The 21,967-nt window shown below is 41.1% G+C and overlaps 2 protein-coding genes across 2 annotated transcripts; one reads left to right on the plus strand and one right to left on the minus strand.

Moving 5' to 3' along the window:
• Positions 1 to 1,768: 1,768 nt before the first annotated feature.
• Positions 1,769 to 21,344, minus strand: gcc2 (GRIP and coiled-coil domain containing 2). The gene is made up of 25 exons (XM_022740565.1): positions 21,273 to 21,344; positions 20,499 to 20,561; positions 20,292 to 20,376; positions 20,111 to 20,190; positions 19,912 to 20,016; positions 19,265 to 19,769; positions 18,015 to 18,769; positions 16,923 to 17,984; positions 16,411 to 16,474; positions 16,157 to 16,257; positions 15,733 to 15,831; positions 15,033 to 15,152; positions 13,906 to 14,070; positions 13,667 to 13,771; positions 12,967 to 13,129; positions 12,259 to 12,359; positions 11,955 to 12,032; positions 11,702 to 11,839; positions 10,119 to 10,240; positions 9,220 to 9,396; positions 8,917 to 9,125; positions 7,111 to 7,338; positions 6,601 to 6,740; positions 4,162 to 4,363; positions 1,769 to 3,729 (listed from the first exon to the last, which is right to left on the minus strand). Exons 1-25 carry the CDS (start codon positions 21,276 to 21,278, stop codon positions 3,656 to 3,658), a joined length of 4,947 nt encoding a protein of 1,648 aa, XP_022596286.1. The 5' UTR covers positions 21,279 to 21,344; the 3' UTR covers positions 1,769 to 3,655.
• tmem223 (transmembrane protein 223) lies at positions 4,804 to 6,095 on the plus strand. Its single transcript, XM_022740564.1, has one exon. It carries the CDS (start codon positions 4,898 to 4,900, stop codon positions 5,957 to 5,959), a length of 1,062 nt encoding a protein of 353 aa, XP_022596285.1. The 5' UTR covers positions 4,804 to 4,897; the 3' UTR covers positions 5,960 to 6,095.
• Positions 21,345 to 21,967: the final 623 nt, after the last annotated feature.

The raw sequence follows: 21,967 nt of genomic DNA on the forward strand, positions 1-21,967 counted from the left end.
TGTGTTTAAGTGTCAGTTTATTGATTTTAGATTTTAGATTTTTGGTTTCATATCTGTTCAACAAGCTGTGACTGACTTGCAAGCAGATTTACTCACAAGCATCTTAATTTATAACATACAATATATGTATATCTACAACAGTCAGGCTTGTTTCTTGGTTTTGAGCTATGATAACACATAAGTTAACCTTCCTATTATTTATACTTAGCAAGACACTTGAATAGACCACAGCCATTGTTATTATTATTAAAAATTACTTTTATATGTATTGTTCTAATGTCTGAGCAGTCTTCTGCACTCAAGAAGTGATACACCTTGTGATTTTTGTAGCATTTTGTGACATGTGATGGCGGCAGTGAGGTGGAGGAAGCTGCTGGTTGTTCAGCTCAGGCTGGACAAGTGTAGCCCCCTCCTCCCACCTTCTTTCCCCGTCTCTCCCCTCACCCTCTTTCTCTCCACCCTCCTTCAAATACCCCTCTACCTTTCCTCCATCTCCTTCACCCTCATCCCCTTCCCCATACCTCCTATACTCTCTCTCCCCCTCTGTCTTTCTTTCTCAACCCAAACGGTTGAGGCAGACGTCCACCCACCATACATGAGCCAGTTTCCTCAAAGTTTCTTCCCTGAGTTTTTTCTTGAAGCTGTCGCCAATTGCTTGCTCATGGGGGAATGAAACTAAAGCCACATTTTGACAGGACTAATACACTCAAATTAATGAGATAGCTCGGTGCTTTTATTTTGAAAATCAACGGATCTGATTACTGTTTTGCTGTGTATCTCTGGCAGCTTCTCACTCAGTCTGCGAGCTTCCACCACTGGAGAGATACAACTTGGGTTTTACAGCCAGAAAACGGCCAGACCCGCCCTGCGAACTCAGTGCAACTTGTATTTTTGAGTCAACACATTAAACGTGTGTTATGAGGCTGACCCCTCTGCTGCTGCTACTCCATCCTCTTTAGTCTTGCATCATGTACATGAAACATCAGCTCGGGATATATGGAAAGTTTTCATTCTGGAAAATATACGGAAGTTCAACATGGCGGGTGGGTGTCGAGGAAAGGGTGGGTGAAGAAACCGGTCTCAGACCAAGGACAGTGATTTTTTTGAAACCATCCACAGCTTTTTACAGAGGCACTTAATGGAAATGATGTGTCACTATGACTACTGAGCAAAAACATAAGAGGACAAGAATAAATGATAAAATTAAAAGCAAAGAAAATATTAGGGAGAAATACATCACTTAACTGCAAGGTGTTAATGACAGTGCTGCTCCCCAGGGAGGCAAGAACATAAAAACATGTTTACCTCTCCTTCCAGTAGCAGATACTGCAGCTATTATTTGTTGTTTCCTCCCCTGACTGCGTCATGATACCCTAAACCACATTTATTTCCTTAAAAGGCAAGCCCGTGCACCCCCTTCCCTCCTTCAAGAGGGATGAGGACTGTCATAGTAAGGAAAGAATTTCATAGTAAGAAACAGACGATTGATGCATCCTATCACATTACAGACTGAGACTGAAGATGAGAAAATTGGTCTCCCTCACAGATTTGTCCAGCAAGAAAACCATGACTTTACAAGTCTGTAGACCTGAAGAGGGAATATGAACACTTGTGTTTTTATGTTTATCCTGTAGCCCCTTCTGTTAAATATCTAGCAATTCATATTTGTTTAAAATGAACATCTGGCTAATGATGGCTTTTATGATCTGTATATACAACGTTTAGTATCGAAGTGCATTACAAAGTAACTGGAAACTTTCTCATCCATGTTGACTTTATTTTTCGTTTACAGTTAGAAATAAACCAGAAAAACCCAGAACTCTCTTTGTCTCACGTAAATTAAGTTTTTAGCAGAAACTCACTGCTAGTAAATGCCCATTCACTCTTGTACAGATAATATTTTATAGTTACGGTAATCTCTCATAGTTTATGCTGACATTAACTGTCATAAATATAAAAGCCTTGGATAAAAATACATTCACTCACACTGAAGCAATCACAAAAAAGCTGCCACTGGAATGAGAAAACAAACAGGCCAATTAGCTTCATCACCGGTAAGACTTGAGCAAAAATGTATTAATGTAATGTTAAACTGTGTGGATGTGAATTTTAGGGGAAGGGGGGCTTCTGTGCAAATTATGTCCCACCCACTCCCATCTCAACAGGGAGGTCAGAGGTCATGATGAGACACTGTAAAAAGCAGCACCCATGGGTCTGCTAGGGAGTCATGCTCAAGGTCACTTAAGCAGGGGGGATGTGCTTGCTGTCATGGGAACTGTCCTTCAACAAGACAGCTGTCTTCAGATGGAGTTGCAACAAATCTCTCATGTTCAGAGATTTAACAGCAGCACAACAAGCAACAAAACCAGAAAGGATTCCCAAAACAGAAATGGAAACCTTGAATATAATAGTTTGGTATTAAATAATAACAACCACAACAAACCATAACAACAAAATACACAGAAACCAAAACAAAATCCATCACTACAGGACATGATAACCCACAACTCACACAACATAAATGAAAGTTTTAACTGCTTCTGACTTCAGATTTGAGGCATTAGTGAACAACTGCAAAATCCATCAGAAAAAGTGCAAATACACTAAATATGATATTGCTCAGTCATCTAGATCAGGTGAACCTGAGAATGTTAGATATGCACTTCTTTGTACTCGAAAGTATTTTGATAGAATTACTGAAAAGATTTTAATTAATTGTTTTCTAAAGCAGTGAAAATTTCTTAATGGTTTTTTTTTTTACCTCCCAGACAAAACTAGTAAAAAGGAAAAGTAGAGATGATTTTAAACAATGAGGTACTGAGCAAGTTTCCTGTTAATTTTCATACTGCAATAAAAGGAAAAGGTGGCTGCCTCTTAGGTAGTGAAAACACATTCACGTCTATAACACGCAAATATGCCCTTAAAAACAGTTGGAAGAAATGTAAAGCATGTGTATTATTTGTACCAAAAGAGCTAAAACACCAGTAAAGTCCTTCAATTGTGCTGTGCTACCCAGTACAAGCCCAGTAGAAGTAAGTAAAATTTTCTTGCAAAGTTATCATACATCTGAATATCATATTCACGTTACATTATGCCATTAACTACAGTTATGCCCTTGATTAATTCCTGTTATAATTTGTGCACATCATATGTATTATACAATGTTATTCTTACAACATGATATACCCAATGTGTTATATCCATTCACAATACTTTCATTGTGATAATGATGCTTTATAATGCCTTATGAGCTCCATTTCAAGGAAGTGTAATCATGTCCAGTAAATGTTATTATAAATACAAGTACATTTCAATAGTAAGAATATGGAAGACAGAACCAGATCACAGTTAACATTCATTGGTAAGAGACTAATGTACCTATTGCACTTTTAATTCAATCAATATTCATCTCAAATGTTTTGGTTTTATCTCTACCCAATACCTACTCATTCTTTCCCGGCACATTCCTTGGTCCTTTCTATTGTGTCACAAAAATTTTGTAAATGCCCCAGATTATCTCCCATTCATTTGCCACTGCTTTGAATATACAGCATCACTGCTCAGTACAGGTTTATCACAGAAAAAAGGCCCAGTAACATCTTAGCATGTGCTCCCAGTGTTTTTGTTGTTATTTATCAAGATTTAGTTATCAAGTCTATCTGATTCCAGACCAGCTATGGAGATAGGAGGTCCAGCCTGAGCCCCGATTTCCGGACCCCTCCTCCTCACCTACACAAAGAGCCAAGAACACCAGGTAAGACATTAGGGATACTATATACTATAGCACTTCAAGACCTTGAGACAAAAAACCAACAAAATAATTTTTGTTTGAATTAACAAAAGGTAGGTGTATGTGTCTATAAAAGTTATTGCATAATCAATTAATAATTTATAGGGTGTTTGAGTCTGTGTGCACTCAGATGCTGTGTGTGAATGTTGACAGCATTGCGGAGACAAACCTAGAGTTTATAGGCAGTTTGGTCAGCGCTCAGGTTGCTAGCATATTTTTAACCAGTACTGCTAAATTTTGTGTGTATTTTAGTTTATATGTTACACAATAAATCTTTTTAGCAATATGACAGTGGTTTTTATGATACATTTGAGTGCACATAGTACAGTGTGTACTATGTGCACTCAAATAATACATACTACATACTATACCTTGTGCAATGGCAGCCAGTTTGCTTTTCTCCTCTGGACTGAGCTGCAGCATTGTGTGAATAACGGGCAGGAGCGCCTGCCTCTCACTGCCAGATTGCAGGAAGATGAATTGCAGCAGGACATTCTTCAGATACTCCAGGTTGGCCACGCTCTTCTCCCTCTCCTGGTTCCGCTCTAGACGACGTACTTCACTCTTCAACAACTAGCAGGTGAAAAATACCGGCAAAATATGAAATAAATTTAAAAAAACCTAAGATTTGATAAATTCCCTCTATCCAACATTGTTAGCGTCCAAAAACCTGCATATCTCTTACTAGTTTAGACAAGATATATTTTTGGGGGCAATAGACCTTTTTCATTGAACATTTTACTTGTCATAGCAGCAGAGATATGGGTGTAACTAATTACATCAAAGCTGGCTCCGTTCAAATTAAGGGAACCAGAAAGACATGCTACTGAACCAGCCTGCACTGGCAAAAGGAGATGGTACACATTCATCATTTATGTTATTGCTGACACATGTGCTTTCCCATCTGTGAAATGTAAAAATATCAGCTGTGAAAAAAATTTAGTAAGCAATACGCTTATATCAAGAGAGTGAAATTATTTTAGAAAGACTAAACAGGGTACAGACATTTTCTTCTTTCTTCGTATACAATGCAAACTTATTATTGTGCGTTATTATACATAAAAACATATTCTTTAACTGTCATTAGAAACAGAATTTGAAATCCAAATGTTTTTGTTGGTTGTACGTATTTCGCGTTACTCTTTTAAACAGGCGATAGTAATTTTGATCATCGCTGCTTTCCGTAGTGTAACAGCTTACGTCACACTTAGCAACTATGGCGGCGCTCCCTTAGAAAGATCTGTCAAGTGTGTTGGGAGAGAGACATTGAAAAGCCTGTCATGTCAAATTATTCTGAACGTATACTGTGTTAGTTGTCCATTTAGGTGTGGAAAAACCATTTTAAAGATGGGATTAGAGCGTCTGCTGAATGGGGTGCTGGAGTTTTACTCCAGACAGTTTCGACTCGTTAATATTCAGCACAAAGTCAGTGCCTTTCGAAACGCGTCCATGTCTTCACAGACTTCACCGAGCAGCGGCCTGTCCAACCGGGTCACGTGTGTTTCGGGACTGTGCAGCAGGATATTCGTCCTCACAAGCCGCCGTGGTGCCGTTCACAGGCAGCTGGCAGCCCGCCGCAGCCTCTCCACTTCCACCCAGCCCTCCAAAGATGTCACCCTGTTCGAGCACGACAGGACCCGCTTCTTCCGACTCCTCTCGGTTTTCTGCGGCGGACAGTTTCTCTTCTGGACGTACATGGCTCACTTCGCTTACACTGAGCTCAGAAACACAAGGGGCGCTACAGATAAAGGGAAAGCCAAGGCGTCCACCACAACCACTACCACCGGGCTGGCTGGGATGTGGAGTTTTGAGATGAACCTGGGGTCAAACACCTGGAGGTATGGCTTCACGCTGGGATGCCTGGCAATAGGAGCAGGGATAGTCGGCCTCGGGATTCTGTTTTGTCGTCGCTCTGTAAGCCAGGTGGTTTTACATCAAGGGGGGAGGATGGTGACAGTTTGCACACAGTCACCTTTGGGACCAAGCCGAGGCCAGAGAATAACAGTCCCACTGTCTGAGGTAGCCTGTCACGCTCACAGACATGAGTCCCCCTCATTCATCCCCCTCAGGGTCAAAGGACACAAGTTCTACTATCTCTTGGACAAAGAGGGGACCCTGAACAACGCTAGGCTGTTTGACATCACTGTTGGGGCATACCGGCCAGTTTAAGATGGGGTTTCCAAAATTGTGTTGGGCACCAAAAACCAATGGATGACTGGTCAAAAGATCTGATTTTACACAACTATGGCATGTCGGTTTATGTTTGATTGATTCTCTTCACTGAAATAAATCTATAAGACCAAGAGTATAGACTGGTTTGGGTTCATTTCTACGAGTACACATCTATTGTGTTGACACTGTTTAGAGCAGTAAAAGTTAGTCAAGTTATTTGGACAATCAATGAAATTATCATTCATCAAGTAGAAATATCAAACATTCTCTGGATCCAGTTCTAATTGTAAGGAATTGCAGTGTTTCTTGTCATGTGATATTTAATTGAATAGCTGTCAGTTTGGACTGTTGGTTGCACAAAACAAGAAATTTGAAGATGTCAGATTAGGTGACAGTAAATTTGAGCAGCAATTGTTAGTTGGACCCCAAACTCTCAGAATGAAACAGTTTTTTAGAGAGGGATTTTAAAATTATATTTATGAAATCCATTCAAGTGTGTTTCATATTTAAATTTGATTGGATTAATTTGAAATTTAATTAATCAAGTTAAATTAACTTTTAGAACAAAATATTGTGAAAGTAAACTGATTAACGTCTTTGTGCTTTCTGCATGTGTGTGTTTGTGTACATATACATACAGTGATCTGCTCCATGAGAACTGCATTCGTGGCCTCAGTTTCATGCAGCAGGCTATTCATATGCTCCATGCTGCGGGTGGCTGTGGTCAGCTTTTGATTTAGCTCTTCTTTAGTAGGCTCCACTGTCCACACAAATGGCTCTAGAAGTGAAACCAAAGAGACACACATGAGTAAAGATCGTGCTATGACAAGTTTCTGGGTATAGAAGCCAAGTGCATGCCTCATGTACTAATATGTTTTTTTTTTTTTTTTTCTTAACATAGTGTGGATGATTAGGTGACTCACTGTCATAGATAGAATATGCTGTTTATTTTAGACTATACTATCATGCTCCCACAAAAATAGATACATTAAAAAATGAATAATAATCCCAACAGTGTATAGTGAAGTAGAATTTTTACTTACTAAATTTCCATTCTTTGACCCAAACAGAATGATGGCTGTTTTTCATTGCAAGATTTTTTTTTAGATTACATACTGTTCATGGTGCAGCTCTGCTGTTAAACACACCTTGTTTGGGATCCGGAGATGTGAGAAGCTGCTCCAGAGAGGGTAGGGGTGTAAGTGCAGGAGAGGGGCTCTCAGTCTCAGTGGTCTCCATACCCTCACCCTCTTCCCTGGCCATAGACTGAAGGTCGCTGAGGGCCACTAGTCCCAGCCCTGCCTGGTTTTGATCTGTGTTTCTCCGCTGAAGGTCTGATGCCAGAGGTTTACGGCTGGTCTGGACTGACACTGCACCTGAAAGAGGGCGTAAGGTTCATAGAAGAAAAAGATTTTGTGAAAAAGTAGAGAATGAGGTTCACAAACAACAGACAATTACATTTAAAAGTACAGCTATTGTCAGTTAAGAGTGGGTTACATAAACTAGGATTACCTTTAAAACTGGATAAAATTACAGATTATCTTCCAATTCAATATGTACTCAGAATCAGAATTAGAATCTGGTCTATTGCCAACATACAAGGAATTTGCTTTGGTGTTTTGGTGCATGTGGTAATGTGTTAATTTTGCCATGCTCTGATTACATTAACTATCATGGCTTCACCATGAAGTGCTTTTATGTGTCAGACAAGAGGTCAAATAAGTCTAAGACATGTGAAGGCAACTTAAATTTATTAAAGAGCACATCTGGACTCTTCATGCTTCAGCAGTATGCGCAATCCTTGACTATGAATTCCTACTAAATTTCCCACCAAGCTGTGAGTCAGTGTCCTACTTCACTGTGACATGAGGGGGCACCAGACACATTCTTCTGTTAACCAGCTCAGTTGGAATAAACAATGATGAGTGTGAAGAGAAGGTTGAGGGGAAGGATGGGGTGCATGACGGAGTGGGTGGACAGAAGAGAGGATTGTGATTAATGAACCTGAAACTGAACCAAGAGGCCAGACTCCCAACCAGTCCCCTGACCTTCCCCCCTCCAGTCTGCTACTCTGCTCCCTCTCCCCACACAGCTGAGTGAAATGACCAAGATGATCAAGTCCTGCTAAATGCAGTTTTTTCTGAGTGTGAATAAAAAGTGTGACTGGGTTCTGTAATCTGATTTGGGCTCAGAAAGAAAGGTCCATAGGGAAAGCCTCACTGGGACGCTGAGAGCTCACTGTTAATAAGACATGGAATGAAACAAACTGATGTTGAACCCTTCTGCACTTTAACAGCCATTAAGGCCCAATTAAATCCCAATATAGTGGTAAAAAGGCTCAAATATAACTTTCAATAAAGGCTGATATTGGCCCTATATATCGGACTAATCCTGGCGTGCATTTGTGAGCCACTAATGATGAGTCTGTCCAGATGCCACAGTGAGCGGTTTGCCACACTGAGAGGCGGGAATAAAGCTGAGGAGCCTCACCAACACCTGGCCGTGCTGAACTGACAGAGAAGAGACACTCGCGCGCACATGCACTTGCCTTTCCTAGTCATTACTATGTGTGTATTTGCTGTTTGACTCCAGAGGGCAGCTGTGTGGGAGGTGATGAATGAGCTTCCAGTGCGGCTCCACTGATAAACACACCAAGACTTTCTCTGTTCTCTCTCTCATCATTCCTCTCATAGAAGACAAGACTAAACACGATAAAACTTCAATACTCAACTCAACACTTGCTGCTTTGATAGATCTCTTCATACGATCCACTTATTCACTCCTTGAGCCTTTTGCTATTTGTTTGAACTTTTTTCGATTGTTCTGATATTTAGTGATATAAAATGTAAATGTGTTACCTCACCCTTTTCAACTGCTACTTCATATACAGAATAAAGTCCTTTCTGCCTAATAAATTTGAATGGATCAAGTTTATGATTTGCCAGCATGCTTACTGTTCTGGCTCTGCAGGTTGAAGAGTTGCTCCTCAACACGGGTCAGCTGGCTTTGCAGGGTCTCCACGGTGGCCCGGTGGTCATCCTGCAGCTTCCTCAGCTGCTCCCTGTAAGTCTGGCGCTGGGCCTCGACCTGCGACGACAGGTCAGCCTGAGCCTGGGACAGGTCGGACCGCAGAGCCACGTTTTCCGACTGCACTGACAGCAGCCTGGAGATGGAGACAGAGTGAAGGGAAATTAAAGGAAGAGTTTAGAGATTGAAGAATAAGCAATAATGGCAAACCTTAAGCCTTGCCAGCTCACCTCTCACGGAGTTCTGCCTCCTTGCTAACAGTTTCCTGGAGGATTTTATTGTGTCTCTCCAGCAGAGTGTCGTGTTCAGTCTGGAGCTGCTGCAGCTCTGCTGTGTTGCTCTGGAGGCTCTGTTGGCTTTCTGCCAGCCTGGACCTCAGCTGTTCTACCTGAGAGGACAACTGCTCCCTGCCGAACAACCATCGCATTCATTACATTCACATCACTCTTGCAGCATTGACTGACACGTACTACTAAATTAGTATTCACTTTAAAATGGTTCATTGAGTTTGTGCCTGCAATTTAAAAGACCAAGCCGTGTTATCAGACCTGATCCCAGCACTGATATTGCAAATAGCTTTTACTTGTATTACACAATATGCAATAGTTATACAGTGATCATTTCTTTTTTTTTGGTTCAAAAATATCTGGTCTGCAGTTTTTTTTCTATAGTTTTAAAATATTTATTACCATTTCTTACATTACTAGCTATTAACTCAACCTGTATTAGGTTCTTCCCTGGCTGTGTATTTGTCAGCAGGTTTCGCAGCTTTAAGGGTGTTTGAGGGTGACTGATGTTAGAGAAGCTGCCTTACTTATAAATAATCCTCTCAATTTTGAACAGTGCAACAGCAACAGCACAATGACAGGGTTATAATTGCTCTACTGTACAGAAAATATGAATGTGAACACCCTCATATTAAAACTAAGCGTCAGCACTTCACCCTCTGAGTTAGTTTCGTTTCAAATCCAATGTGCTAGAGTACAGAACTAATGCAATAAAATGTGTAACTGTCTTCTGTAGATTACATTCACTGAACACTAGCAGGACACAATTCACAGCTACATTTTCTGATTATCTCCCTGCATCTTCCTGTTGTACAAAACTGTCATACAGGTGTTGTCCTTACCTCTCTAGTTTGCCAGAGTCTCCTTCACTCTGAGCGGTGGTTTTGCTCTTCTGCTGTTTGAGCACATTGTGAACTCGCACCTTGTAACTCTCAAACTCGCCTGTTGTTGCCACAAGCTCGGCCTGGAAACAACACAAAGGTAAATATGTAATATATATATAATATATAATAGGTAGATATGCGATAAATAAGATGTTTACTGCTGATTTAACTGTTCAGCTCTCTCAAAGGGGAAATAAAACTACAAAGAGTTTGACAGGCTGTGAGATGAGCAGATTTGTAGTTGTCATTTCTGTTGGACAATAAATAAAAAATACTAGAGTTTTGCCTCATTTCATGGTTACGATCTTAAATATTATTCAACCTCAAACCCAAGGAAAAAAAACGGTAAACTGGTAACTTAATTTTCTCACCGATGATGTTTCAAATGCATGAGTCATCAACCCTCTTAGTCATATTCCCTTCATTAAATTTTCTCAAAGTACTCTTTTTTTAGTCTGCTGCACTCAAACTCACTGTACTGGCACAATGTACCTCTCTCTGGAAAAACACCATTAGGTAAATGTGAATAAAAAAGTCAATTTCAACCTGAAAACACTTTTTATCTCTGTAATGCTTGTGCTTCAGCTTGTGTAGGACAATTCTCAAATAAAGTCTTTTACTGAATGTGCATACCTAATCTTTTCAGCCATCTTTCCCACATAGTGATATTCTTCATTCACATACTTCTCCTTAATGACATTCACACACAATTTAAAAATCCATATGAATATCTCAGACTATAGTGTTGAGCTGGTTTAACAAGGTGGTGAGGGAGGACAGGAAGGAGATGAGGGAAAGATTAAAAACTGCAAAGGCAGAATAATAAAATGTCTAATGGAAGAAAACAGAGGAAAAAAGAAAGACAGGTGAGAGGAAAAGAACAATGGAGAAAAGAGAGTGAATTACACCACATTACAAGACTCTTGCCGATATAAATGGGCAAATTATGTGAAAAACTTAAAAGTTTAACACAATACAAGTCAACGGCACCATATTTGATCATTTTCTCAACCTCATGTTTTGTGGCCAGTCACACCACATTGGTGCTGAAACAAGCTGCTGATTAATCAGTTAGTTGTTTGACAGAAAATTACTTGACAAAAACAATTGTAACGACTGACTGCTTAAGTCGTTCATTAGGCAAAAACACCCACTGGTTTCAGCTTTCCAAAAGGAGAATTTGCTGCTTCATTCTGGTTTATATTACTATAAATAATATATCATTGGATTTTGGACTGTTGGTCACACAAAAAGCAATTACAAGTTGTCAGTTTGGACAACATTTAGATTAAATAAATGATTAATCAAAAATTAAAAAAAGAAAAAAAAATCTTGAGCTGGTGCAGCCTGCGGTTAAATTCATCTAAGTTGGGAGTGTCTCATTTCACTTCAGCACCTTGAAAGTTACTGCTTATGTGTCATTGTGAAACGGACTTCACTCTCACCCCTCTCTGGTGGAGCTATTTGAGTGTATATGAACACTATGTTGATGGAGAGAGTCGGTTAAACCTGGATAAACAGTTAAAAAAATGTAAATGTACCTTAGCAGCGTCTCTCTCCTGCTGCAGGTTGTTGATGCGTTGCTGCAGGGAGCTGCTGGTTCTTTGTTGCTGGTCCAGCACGGACTTCAGCTGCTCCTGCAAACGATGGCGCTCCGCCATCAACTCGCACACCTCGATCTAATTGCATTAACACACGCACTTTCATATGTTACTTGTTTATGACCAAAAATTCTATGTTTCATCAAAAGGGAGAGCAGAGAGAAGTTTTGCTGGGTAGTGCTGCCTGTGTTACCTTTGAGCTTTCTAGCTGCTGTTGGTGAGCCTCTAGCTCTCCTTTCAGAGAGGCCTGCAGCATCATAAGGGAGGTCTCCTGCACTCGTGCACACACACAATGACAATTTAAATGCATATAACCATATATGCAAACACAACAACACACAAATGATTTACTACTCCCAGCATCTTCAAGGCCTTCTCCACAATCACGCCCACACATGGTTGCATAACACTATTTACATTCATCAGGCAGTAATGTAGTAGGCAAGTCGGTGGGACACACAACACAAACACATACGCACAAACCAACACAAACAGACCTGTTTCTTGGCATCAGCCAAGTCCTTCTTGGTCTTCACCAGCAGCTGTTTCATCTTGGAGGTCTTCTCCTCCCCCTGGTCTAGCTGGGACTTCAAAGCCTCTGGAGACACGTACAGATGCACAGACACATGTATACACACACACACACACACACACACACACACACACACACACATCAAATGGCTTAAGTGAAAATCATACTGTAGGATTTTTATTTAAGGACATTTTTTCAGTATTATGCATTCATTATAGAGCTTGACTGTGTAGCAACAGGAAACACGGAGAGAGAGAGAGAGAGAGAGAGAGAGAGAGAGAGAGAGAGAGAGAGAGAGAGAGAGAAAGGGAGGGAAATTACATGCAACAGTGTTTCCCCTCGTAAGACCCCTCACATTCATGGTAGACAGCAAATGCAGGAATAATAGATGTTTACTATCAGTGAGTGCAGACTTGTTCCTAAAACCTGCAGCAGACATTACTATCTCATTAATGCAGAACTGAACAATACTGCGCGAGTTAGGTCTTAGGTCTGATCAACCCACAGAAAAACCATTCCTGTGGAATCCTGCTGTGATACAACTGTCTGATTAAAACTAGCATGTTTTTACTACCAATTACTAAATAATTCTACAGCACCACATAAAAGAAACTGTAGGGGTATTAATCTGTGTGTCAGCATGTGAGTGTAAATGTGAACATATCATCCATACCTATTTCCTGCTTGAGTGTGTCCTCTTTCTGGGTGAGTGTGTTTATCTGGGTCTTAAGCTCCTCAGCACGCTCATCTCTCTCTGAGAGTTTGGCGTTGAGTTCTTTCACCAGACGCTCGTAGTCGGCCATCTCCATGTCCAGCAGAGAGTTCTGCTGCGCCTCCTACAAGCAGTGTAAACAGACCACATTATTGCAGGGAACAAAGCTAAAACCCCATCCTGCAGTCAGTCAGGTCATTTATCTCAAACCATAATTACACTTCCAGACACACAATTAAATCTTCTCCTATTTGGTAAACATTATGCAAGGTGATTTTTTAGCATATCTAAACCCTATCTTTCCTAATTTAAGATCTATATTTTTTCTGGGCCAAAAAATGAATAGTGCCTAATGTTCTGTCTTTTACTCTCAAAAATATCAACCTCAAAATGATATGTTTATTGGGCAGTACTAACAATGTAGACACATGACAAAGTCAGCCCGCCTGGCAGCGTTTGTGTACACTGCTGTACTTTGTAGGTCTCCACTAATGGAAAAGCAACAGCAGCCACTGTGCTGTGGGCTAGAATTGCTCTCTTTCTCTCTGAGAGGTGCTGCTGTAGCTGCAGGCCGGCCATCACCAGTCCAGTCGCTTGACTGGACAGGCCCTCAGAGACATGCTTGTGTCTGAGAAGCATTTGTGTGTCTGTGTGTGTGTACCTTGCGTAGCTGGTCCAGCTCCTGGGCAGTCTGCTGAGACTGCTGCTGCTGCTTGCGGAGCTGGGCTGTCAGCTCTTCTACCTCCTTCATGGCAGATGTCAAGTCCTGCACATGCAAGCAAACACAAAGAAGTTTTTGGTTAGCCAAAAGCTTTCTGCGTATTCTGTAGATTTCATATTATTATACCTCTGATCAGTACACAAACTGTTTACAGAGAGTCCATGTCTCCTTATTTCTACCTTGATCTTCTGTTCTTTCATAGCTCTCTCAGCCAGCAGGTCTTTGTCCAGACTGGCTGACTGTCTTTGCAGCTCCTGGTTCTGGGCCTCCAGCTGCCTCACTGTGCTCCTCGCAGTCTCCATACCAGCCAGCAGGTCCTCTTTCTCACTGTTCAGTGTCTCCTTCTGCAAAAGCAAAAATACTCCAGAATACTGTCTCTGTGAAGTGACAAACTTACATCTTGAAATGATAACTTCACAGGAGTTACCAATACAGAGAATGTGATGTAACGATAATTTGTGAAATGAACAAGGGTTAATATCCTTACAGAAGGCCAGTTTGGACTCTCATTGAGTGAAAAATGTTCTGCCTTTCCTCTGGTTTACATGAAGGGTCCCAAGAGCAACTAAAACCTCTATTAGCAAAGTACATCAACCCCGCACCTTTAAGAAATCTTGAAATGTTACTATTTTACAGATGCAAGGTTTTCATCTGAAAATACACATATAGGCAAATGCACCAAACCTGTATGAACACACAATTGAAAGTCATTCATGCAAATCTGACAGCAGCAGCCTCTGTGGGCTTTCTCTGCAAGGTACACTGAACCAGCAGCGGCAGCAGCCACCTCCCATCATCTGTCAGCCAAACACTGAAACTATGATTGGTATACAGAGAAGTCCAGACGTACTCTGAGATCCCTGATTAGCTTCAAGTCTGCCCACCCCCCCTCGAGACCCATGAGCAAACACAAGAATAAACCTGCGTCTCAGAAAATGGTGTTGCACTTGCACACAGCAGATGGGAGCTAAACTCCGCTCCATTTACCTGCCTGTTGTTCTCTCATTGGAAAGAGACAGTTATGAGCTTGGGGAGAGGAGTATATATAAACACAATTTCTCCCTAGCTCACCCAGTCACATCTGATGGGCTATTTGTGGGTGCAAGGCTGTCAAGCATAGCTGGGTAAAGTGTCGCTGGCTAAAACGACTCACTGTAAATCAGATGAAAACTGAGTTATGCGATAAGTATTGGAGAGATGTATTGCTGGACGAAGAGGCACTGCTTAGATTTACTGGTGGGTGAGAGCACTTTGTGTGTTTGTTAGTGGTAATGTGTGTGCGCGTGTGTGATTGAGTGTGTGTTACCTGTGTGACAGTGCTGCTGAGTCGTTTGGTCAGCTCTGCAATCTGTCTCTCTGCCGCCTCCACCTTCTCTCTCTCCTTATCCAGTTGCTCTGTTTGCCTGTCGTAATCTATCTGCAGGTTCTACACACACACACACATTCATTCATCACTTGAAGCTGCTGGAAACAGCTCAGAGAAGGTAAAAACTATGCATCTCAGATATCAGCTGTATTTAGATGTGAGTAAGGGACAAAACTCTCATTAGACACAACAGAGTGGTTTCTCCTCTCATGGAAAGCAGAGTGCAGTCTGGGGGCTGTTTATGGAGACCACTGGGAGTAATATCACACACAAAGTTTGTTTTGAAAAGAGCATTCTTCCACTTGCCAATTAGTAACGTTAGGAATGCAGAGAATTAATCAAATGTTTAATGATCAAAACTGCCAATTTCAATCGACCACAAAGACAAATTACAACAAACCACAGCATAAATACTGCATTGTCTACGTTCTGGCATGTCAAACACTAAGCAATACTGATTCCATTACAACTTCATTGGTGGTCTATTGCGGAATAGATCTGAAATCAAAGTCATTACGTACTTTAAATATGCATTCCTAATACATATTATGTTAATTACACTTAACTTTTGATTCAATGTTTCTGTAAAAAGATACAGTAACAGAAGTGAAGCAGGATATTCTGGTACATTTTCTCCCACCTTGTAGCCTTCAGCACCGTGGATGATGTCTTTCATAGAGCTGTTCACTTTCTCCCTCTCTGCTTTCAGTGATTCTACCTCCTCCTTGAGGGTTGCAACCTGGAAAAAAAATCAAATAAATTATGGACTGAGCTGTGTACAATCATTGAGGGACAAAAGTGTCAGTAATCTATATCTATCTTGTGCCCTGAATATGTGACTCTGCTTTCTGATAATATTCACTTCACAATGAGAAGATTGGGAAAGTTAGAAATGTCATTATATTTCTGCAACTTTACAACTTTTATTGTGCATTTCTCTGTTTCCTGCTAACTGTTTAACTAATGTGACATTGCAATTTCCTGTGTATTTACTATGTTCATGTTGTTAAATAAAGGATAACAAACTAACATTTACAGTTTAGAAATGTCTTTCTTCTCTCTACCTCTTTCTTATGGATGTCCAGCTCCTTCTTTGCTTTGACGGCAACCGCTTTGATTTTGTTCATCTTTTCATCCTTTTCCTTGTTTCCTTTCTCCAGGAGCGCTGAGGGGAGCAGAAGTTAAAATTTATAATTTCCTACCTGCTTCAACAAGCAGGCAAACTAACAACATTATATATTTAGTTAAAGAATGTGCAGTTTGAGATATTAGTTTATCCTACTCATTAACATTGACAAGTGGACATGGACCTCCATACCTATTTTATTTGTGATCTCATTGGCTACAGTTTCTTCAGAGGAAGCAGGCTGGGCACCAGACTCCTAAGAGTGTGACCGAAGAAAAAGAGAACATTTAACTTATCTGTCACTTAATATATATTATTTCATCAATAAATCAAGGAGTAGTTTAGTCTACAAAATAACAAAAACCATGCCAAATGCCTGCACAGAGGTACAGAGGGAAAAACAACCATTTATTCACTTTTATAAAGCTGTGAACTACAATATTAGTTTTTTACTTGCTACATGACTTATAGCACCTATGAGCAAGTTGGGAAAATTTCTAATTTAGGCAGTTCCCAGTGGTGGTATCAGAAAAGGCAAAGCCTCAGACAGCAATGTATTCTGATCACTTGTGGCTGCATGATCACATCTCATTAGGCAGTTAAAACAAAATATGGTCATTTAGTTGTGATTATGATCAGTGATTAAAATCAACACAACTTTAAGTATCAAATTCACATGGTTTCATGTCAGGAGCTCCACCCACCTGGAGAGCAGCCATCTCGCTCCTCAGCTGAGATATAAGCGAGTCTTTCTCCGTCAGCTGTTCTCTGTATTCTCTTTTCTCTTTCTCCATATTTTCCATTTCCCCTTTCTCCTTCTCTTCTTTCTCTTCAGTCATCAGAGAAATCTGGGCCTGCAGTTTCTGGTTCTCCTCACTAATCTTCTCACTTACTGACTTCATATCCAGCAGATCTTTTTGTAGCCCTTCAGTGTCCTTCACCACCTCCTCCAGGTTGTTTCTCAACATGTTCCTCTCTTGTTCCAGGTCTTTGATCTGGGCATGAAGCTCCCTTTGCACGTCCTCTGTTCTTCTCTCCCCTTGAGCCTCTTCAAGACTACTCCTCAAAAGATCCCTCTCCTTTTCTAGCTCATCTACGCGTGCTTGGAGCTCCTCAACCTCGTCTGTGGAATTTTTGAGTACTTCATTCTGATTTTCTTCCAGAGCTCTGATGGAGGTGCGGGCCTGCTCTGCCTCCTCTGCCACTGAGTTCAACCTGACCTCTAGGTGATGCTTTTCAGATGTCTCCTGCTCCAGCTGAGCCTCCAGGGCTGCAAGCTTGGAGCCCAAAAGCTCCCTCTCTTCCTGGGCTTTGACAAGCCCTGAGGATGCCTCTTCTACTTTCTGATGGAGGTCAGCCTTTTCTGTGGAGAGCTCTTTAATAGTCAGCTCTAAAGCAGAAACTATCTCCTGCTTTTTTTCCACCTCCTCTTTCAGCCTCTCTTCTACCTTTTCCCTCTCCTCTTTCAGATGCTGCACTTCATCTTCGTTCTCTTTGTTCAAGCCTTTCAGCTTCTCTTTCTCTTCTCTCAGCAAAAGTGATTCTTTCTCTTTCTCCTCCTGCAGCCTCTCAAATTCTTTTGTTCTCTCATGGTTCAGCTTTTGCATTTCCTCTTCTCGCATCTTAAGCAGGGATTGTATGTTGTCTCGGTCTTCAGTCAGTGTGTTGACCATCTCTTTAAGGTCTTGAGTCATGTTTTCCTTCATTTGCATTTGGGAGAGGATCTCTTCATTCTGCTTGGTTAGCTCCTCCACAGATTGCTTCAACTCACAGACCAAAGTTGTTTGTTCCTCTACAGATGCCTGGAGTTTCTCATCCTCACCTGGGCAACCTTCAGGGTTCAGCTTCTGGTCTGTCATATTCTCCATCAGCGTGTTTTTCTCCTCTGTAACCTTGTTGACCCTCACCAACAGTCCATCTCTCTCCTGGCTGAGTTGTTCAATCTTATTTTGGAGTTCTTGTACAGTATTAGTAGCCTGCTCCTTCATGGCTTTGTATTGAAGAACAAAATCTTTTGTCTTCTCACCCAGTTCTGTCTCCACACCTTGAAGTATCTCCCTCATGTGTTGACACTCAGCCAAGGCAGAGTCTCTGTCCCTGGTCAAGGTCTCACACTGGTCCCTCAGCTCCTGGTTCAGCTTCTGCTGCTCCTCTGGATTCACTGCAGACTCTTTGGATTCTCCTTGGACCTCTTGTTGGTCAGGATCGAGAGTCATTACAGGGTCAGTGGGGGCACTTTCCCTGGTCAACTGCAGCTCATTGATTTTGAACTCCAGCTCTTCTCTCTCCATCTGGAACTCCTCCTTGGCCCTCTCCAGCTCTGCCTCCATCTCACTCTTCACATTACTGAGCAGGGTTAGCTCGTCCTGTAACATGGTGTTCTGGGCTTGAAGGTCTTCCAAAGCAGCTCTCAATCTGCTTGTCTCTGTCTCCTCTCCATCACCGTGGCTGGAGTCACCCTGACTTATGCCAGACAGCTCCAGCATTTTGGCGATCCCTGAACCACGGGCAGGTTCCTCATCTTCCTCTTGCACATCCTGAAGATAGCTGTCTGGAAAAAAAAAAGGAATAGGGTCATGGGCATTCAAAAAAGTTATTCTGACGTTCAAAATCTTTAGTTATATCACAGACAGAAGATTGAACATAGCATGTTGGTGTATATATAAATATCAGCCAAATTTAAAGCATGCAATAACTTAGCTTTCCTTCATTCAATCCAGAAAACTTGTTATCAAGAGGAAATGATGTTCTTAAATATATCAACCATGGTTTTACTGCCTCTTTGGTGTGAGATATAAAGAAATAAAATGATGGTTTAGTGGACACTTTTTCATAAAAATTGTAGTGAATAAATATTACAATTTGTATCTTAAACAATTAATGAAAAAATAAAACACAAATCATTAAGAAAGTAACTGTTAAATCACATGTTGTGTCATTGCTTCAACAAGTGAAACTGCCTACTTGAGAGAGTAAGTGGCTTTCATAGTAACAAAAACAGTGGTTAATGATCTGATCTCTGTCTTTAAATGCAATGCTGTTGTACCTTTGAGAGCGAGCTGCTCCGTCAGCTCCTCGTGGAGCAACAGGAGACGCTCCCTCTCGATCTCGCAATCCTCTTCCAGAGCCCTCATTTCCTCCTCGTGCTGAAGACTTTTCTGAGCCAGATCCTCTTTCAGGTTCTCCACCTCCTGCTGGGCTTCTGTCAACTCCCTTTGGTGGCTCTCTTGTAGCTCAGTAATCTCCTGGGATTTTCGCTCATGGATCTCTTCCAGTTCAGCTCGAAGGGTTTGCAGCTGAACTTCTAAGCAACTGCGGACTTCTTCGGTGCTCTCTTTTGCACTGGCATGTTCAGCTTGGCGCGCCCTCTCTCTTTCACTCTCCCTCTGCCTGTCACTCTCTTCTCGCTCTTTCAGTAATTTCTGGAAATAAGACACGTCTTCTTGGTGTTTATTTTTGGATTCCTCAATACTGCTCTCTAGAGTCTTGATCTTCCTTTGGTGGTCTTCTACCACACGGTCAAGCTCTCCTTTCAGCACTGCTAGATCATCCTGCACAAAGTAACAGTCAGGCACATGACGAACAGATCCTGTTGCATTACAAACATACATGCATCAATGGATAGATCTTATAATCTACTGGAATATAACATTTACACAGTGTAAAACTAGATCTTATGTGTTTTTTTTTCACCTTGGCTTGCTGCTTATTCCTCTCCAGATCTTTACGGGACAGTGCAAGACTTTGCTGAGTTTCTGCCTTCTCCAGTAGCAAGGCATCCATCCTCTCAGTCAGCTCCTTCAGTATTATGAAAATGAAGAACAGCATGTTAACATATGAATATCTAAAGCACACGATGATGACATGATGAGATGCTGCCCTGCAGACAAACCTGTATCAGCGTGGAGTCATCTAAACTGCTGTTACTGTTTTTGGATTGCTGTTTGAGGGATTCAACCTCTTTTTCCAAATCTGATAAAAGAAATATTATCATGTTACATATCTGTATACTATTAGCCCACAGAGCCACAGTATCAAACATAAACACAAGCTTTAACAGGATTTAAACCTACCTGCACACCTGCTCTTCATCTTCTGCATAGCAGCCATCTGCTTCTTGGCAAACTTGATAAGGTCATCTTTGGACAGTGTGTCCAGCTGAGAATGCAATGTAAAGAAAGTAGAGGAGCATTAATCTAGAAAACAGTACAATTGTTTGCTTGCCTTTTTGAGCAATAATGTTTAAAATATAGATAGGTGTGCTTGTTGAAGTGCAGTACCTTTGACTTGGCTGCACCTGCTGGTGATGGAGCTGCAGACTGCGCTCCCGTGCCACCAGGGTCCTGTTTCAGCGAAGGGAAAATAAGAAATGACAAGCTTATCTGCTAAGGCTAAAGTAATATTAGATCTGTCAGGTACGCTGCTTGATTATTTTTGACTGCTCGACTTCAGACATGCTCGATAAAAGACTGGTGTCAGTCAGCACAGTGTTCCCTTTGTAAAATCTCAAGTTTAATGTTGCTCTGCTTGTTGTCAAAGGCGTTTTTTTGATAGAACAAGTTCTGTTGTCTGATATGTTCTGTTTAATTAGGAGCCACGTTTCAGTTCGGTATATGCAGACCAGTAAAAAGAAATTTAAATTTCGGCTGTAAAAATGGTCGGTCTTTCTTCAGGATGGCTAAGAAGAGCAATGCAAAGCACTTCGGAAAGCTGACTTTGTGAATATGGTCATGTGGCATGGTTTGAAAACATGCGTGTTGTACCAGAGGAATATGACATTAGTGTCAACGCTTCAGAATATTGCTATGCTCTGTCGACTGTCAACATATTTACATACCAAGGTTTGGGATGAAGACCGGTTAGTAAGCAGCACATAACTTAACCTGCTGGTAGTTTTACTAGCTCGGTCCCTTTGCAATTAAACGGGAGTAGCTTTGAGCTTTATAAAGGGCATATCATTATATTTTAACGTTAGCTAACTTGAAGATGCTAGCTACATACCCTTTACTAAGTTGTGACCGGCTAAAGCTAAACCCTCGGAAATGAACATTTACCTCCATCTCAGTCAGTTCGGCCGTTTAGCTACTTCTCAGTCGTCTGACAAGCAAAGGGCGACAACAGGTAAGTTCACCAGACAGAGTCAAAGGAATATCTAAGATGATTTGCGATTCCTTTGGGGATTTAACACGAAAACATCCCTTCTGTTTTGGTTTGGAGTTAACGAGCTAAAGCTACGACTTGCTTCCGCAATCGTAAACCAAGTGACGTCAGTACAATTTACGTCACATGATAAACAGGATATTTTATCCGGATTATTCAAAATCAACAAATATTATTTCATTGGCAGTATATTGCAGATTGTACCCATGTAAATTGTGCGCAGCATATTGAATTTACTGTAACGTACATAGTTGTCACACAGAAATAAAGAATGTCGTCCTTTTTTACTGTGGAAATGAGAAATACTGATAATAAACTGCATAATAAAATCTAACTGACACCATTTTGACATCAGGTGGTCCCCAGACATTAACTAACTAAGAAGCATTAGTCTTAAATCACTGTTGCATAGTTGCAATGTATGTCTGACCCCCTACAGGGGAGGCAAAAATATCATAAACACAGTGCCACAGTAAAGAAAGGGTCACATTAAGACCTCAAACCTGGGAAAGATGTCCAAAAAAGATTCCAATATAGAAGAGTGAAGCATAAATGCTAAATATGGTGGCTTACAGCCTCAGGACGTTTT

Source organism: Seriola dumerili, unplaced genomic scaffold (genome assembly GCF_002260705.1).
Source record: "Seriola dumerili isolate Sdu_G_001 unplaced genomic scaffold, Sdu_1.0 BDQW01000052.1, whole genome shotgun sequence".
Lineage (NCBI taxonomy): Eukaryota > Metazoa > Chordata > Actinopteri > Carangiformes > Carangidae > Seriola > Seriola dumerili.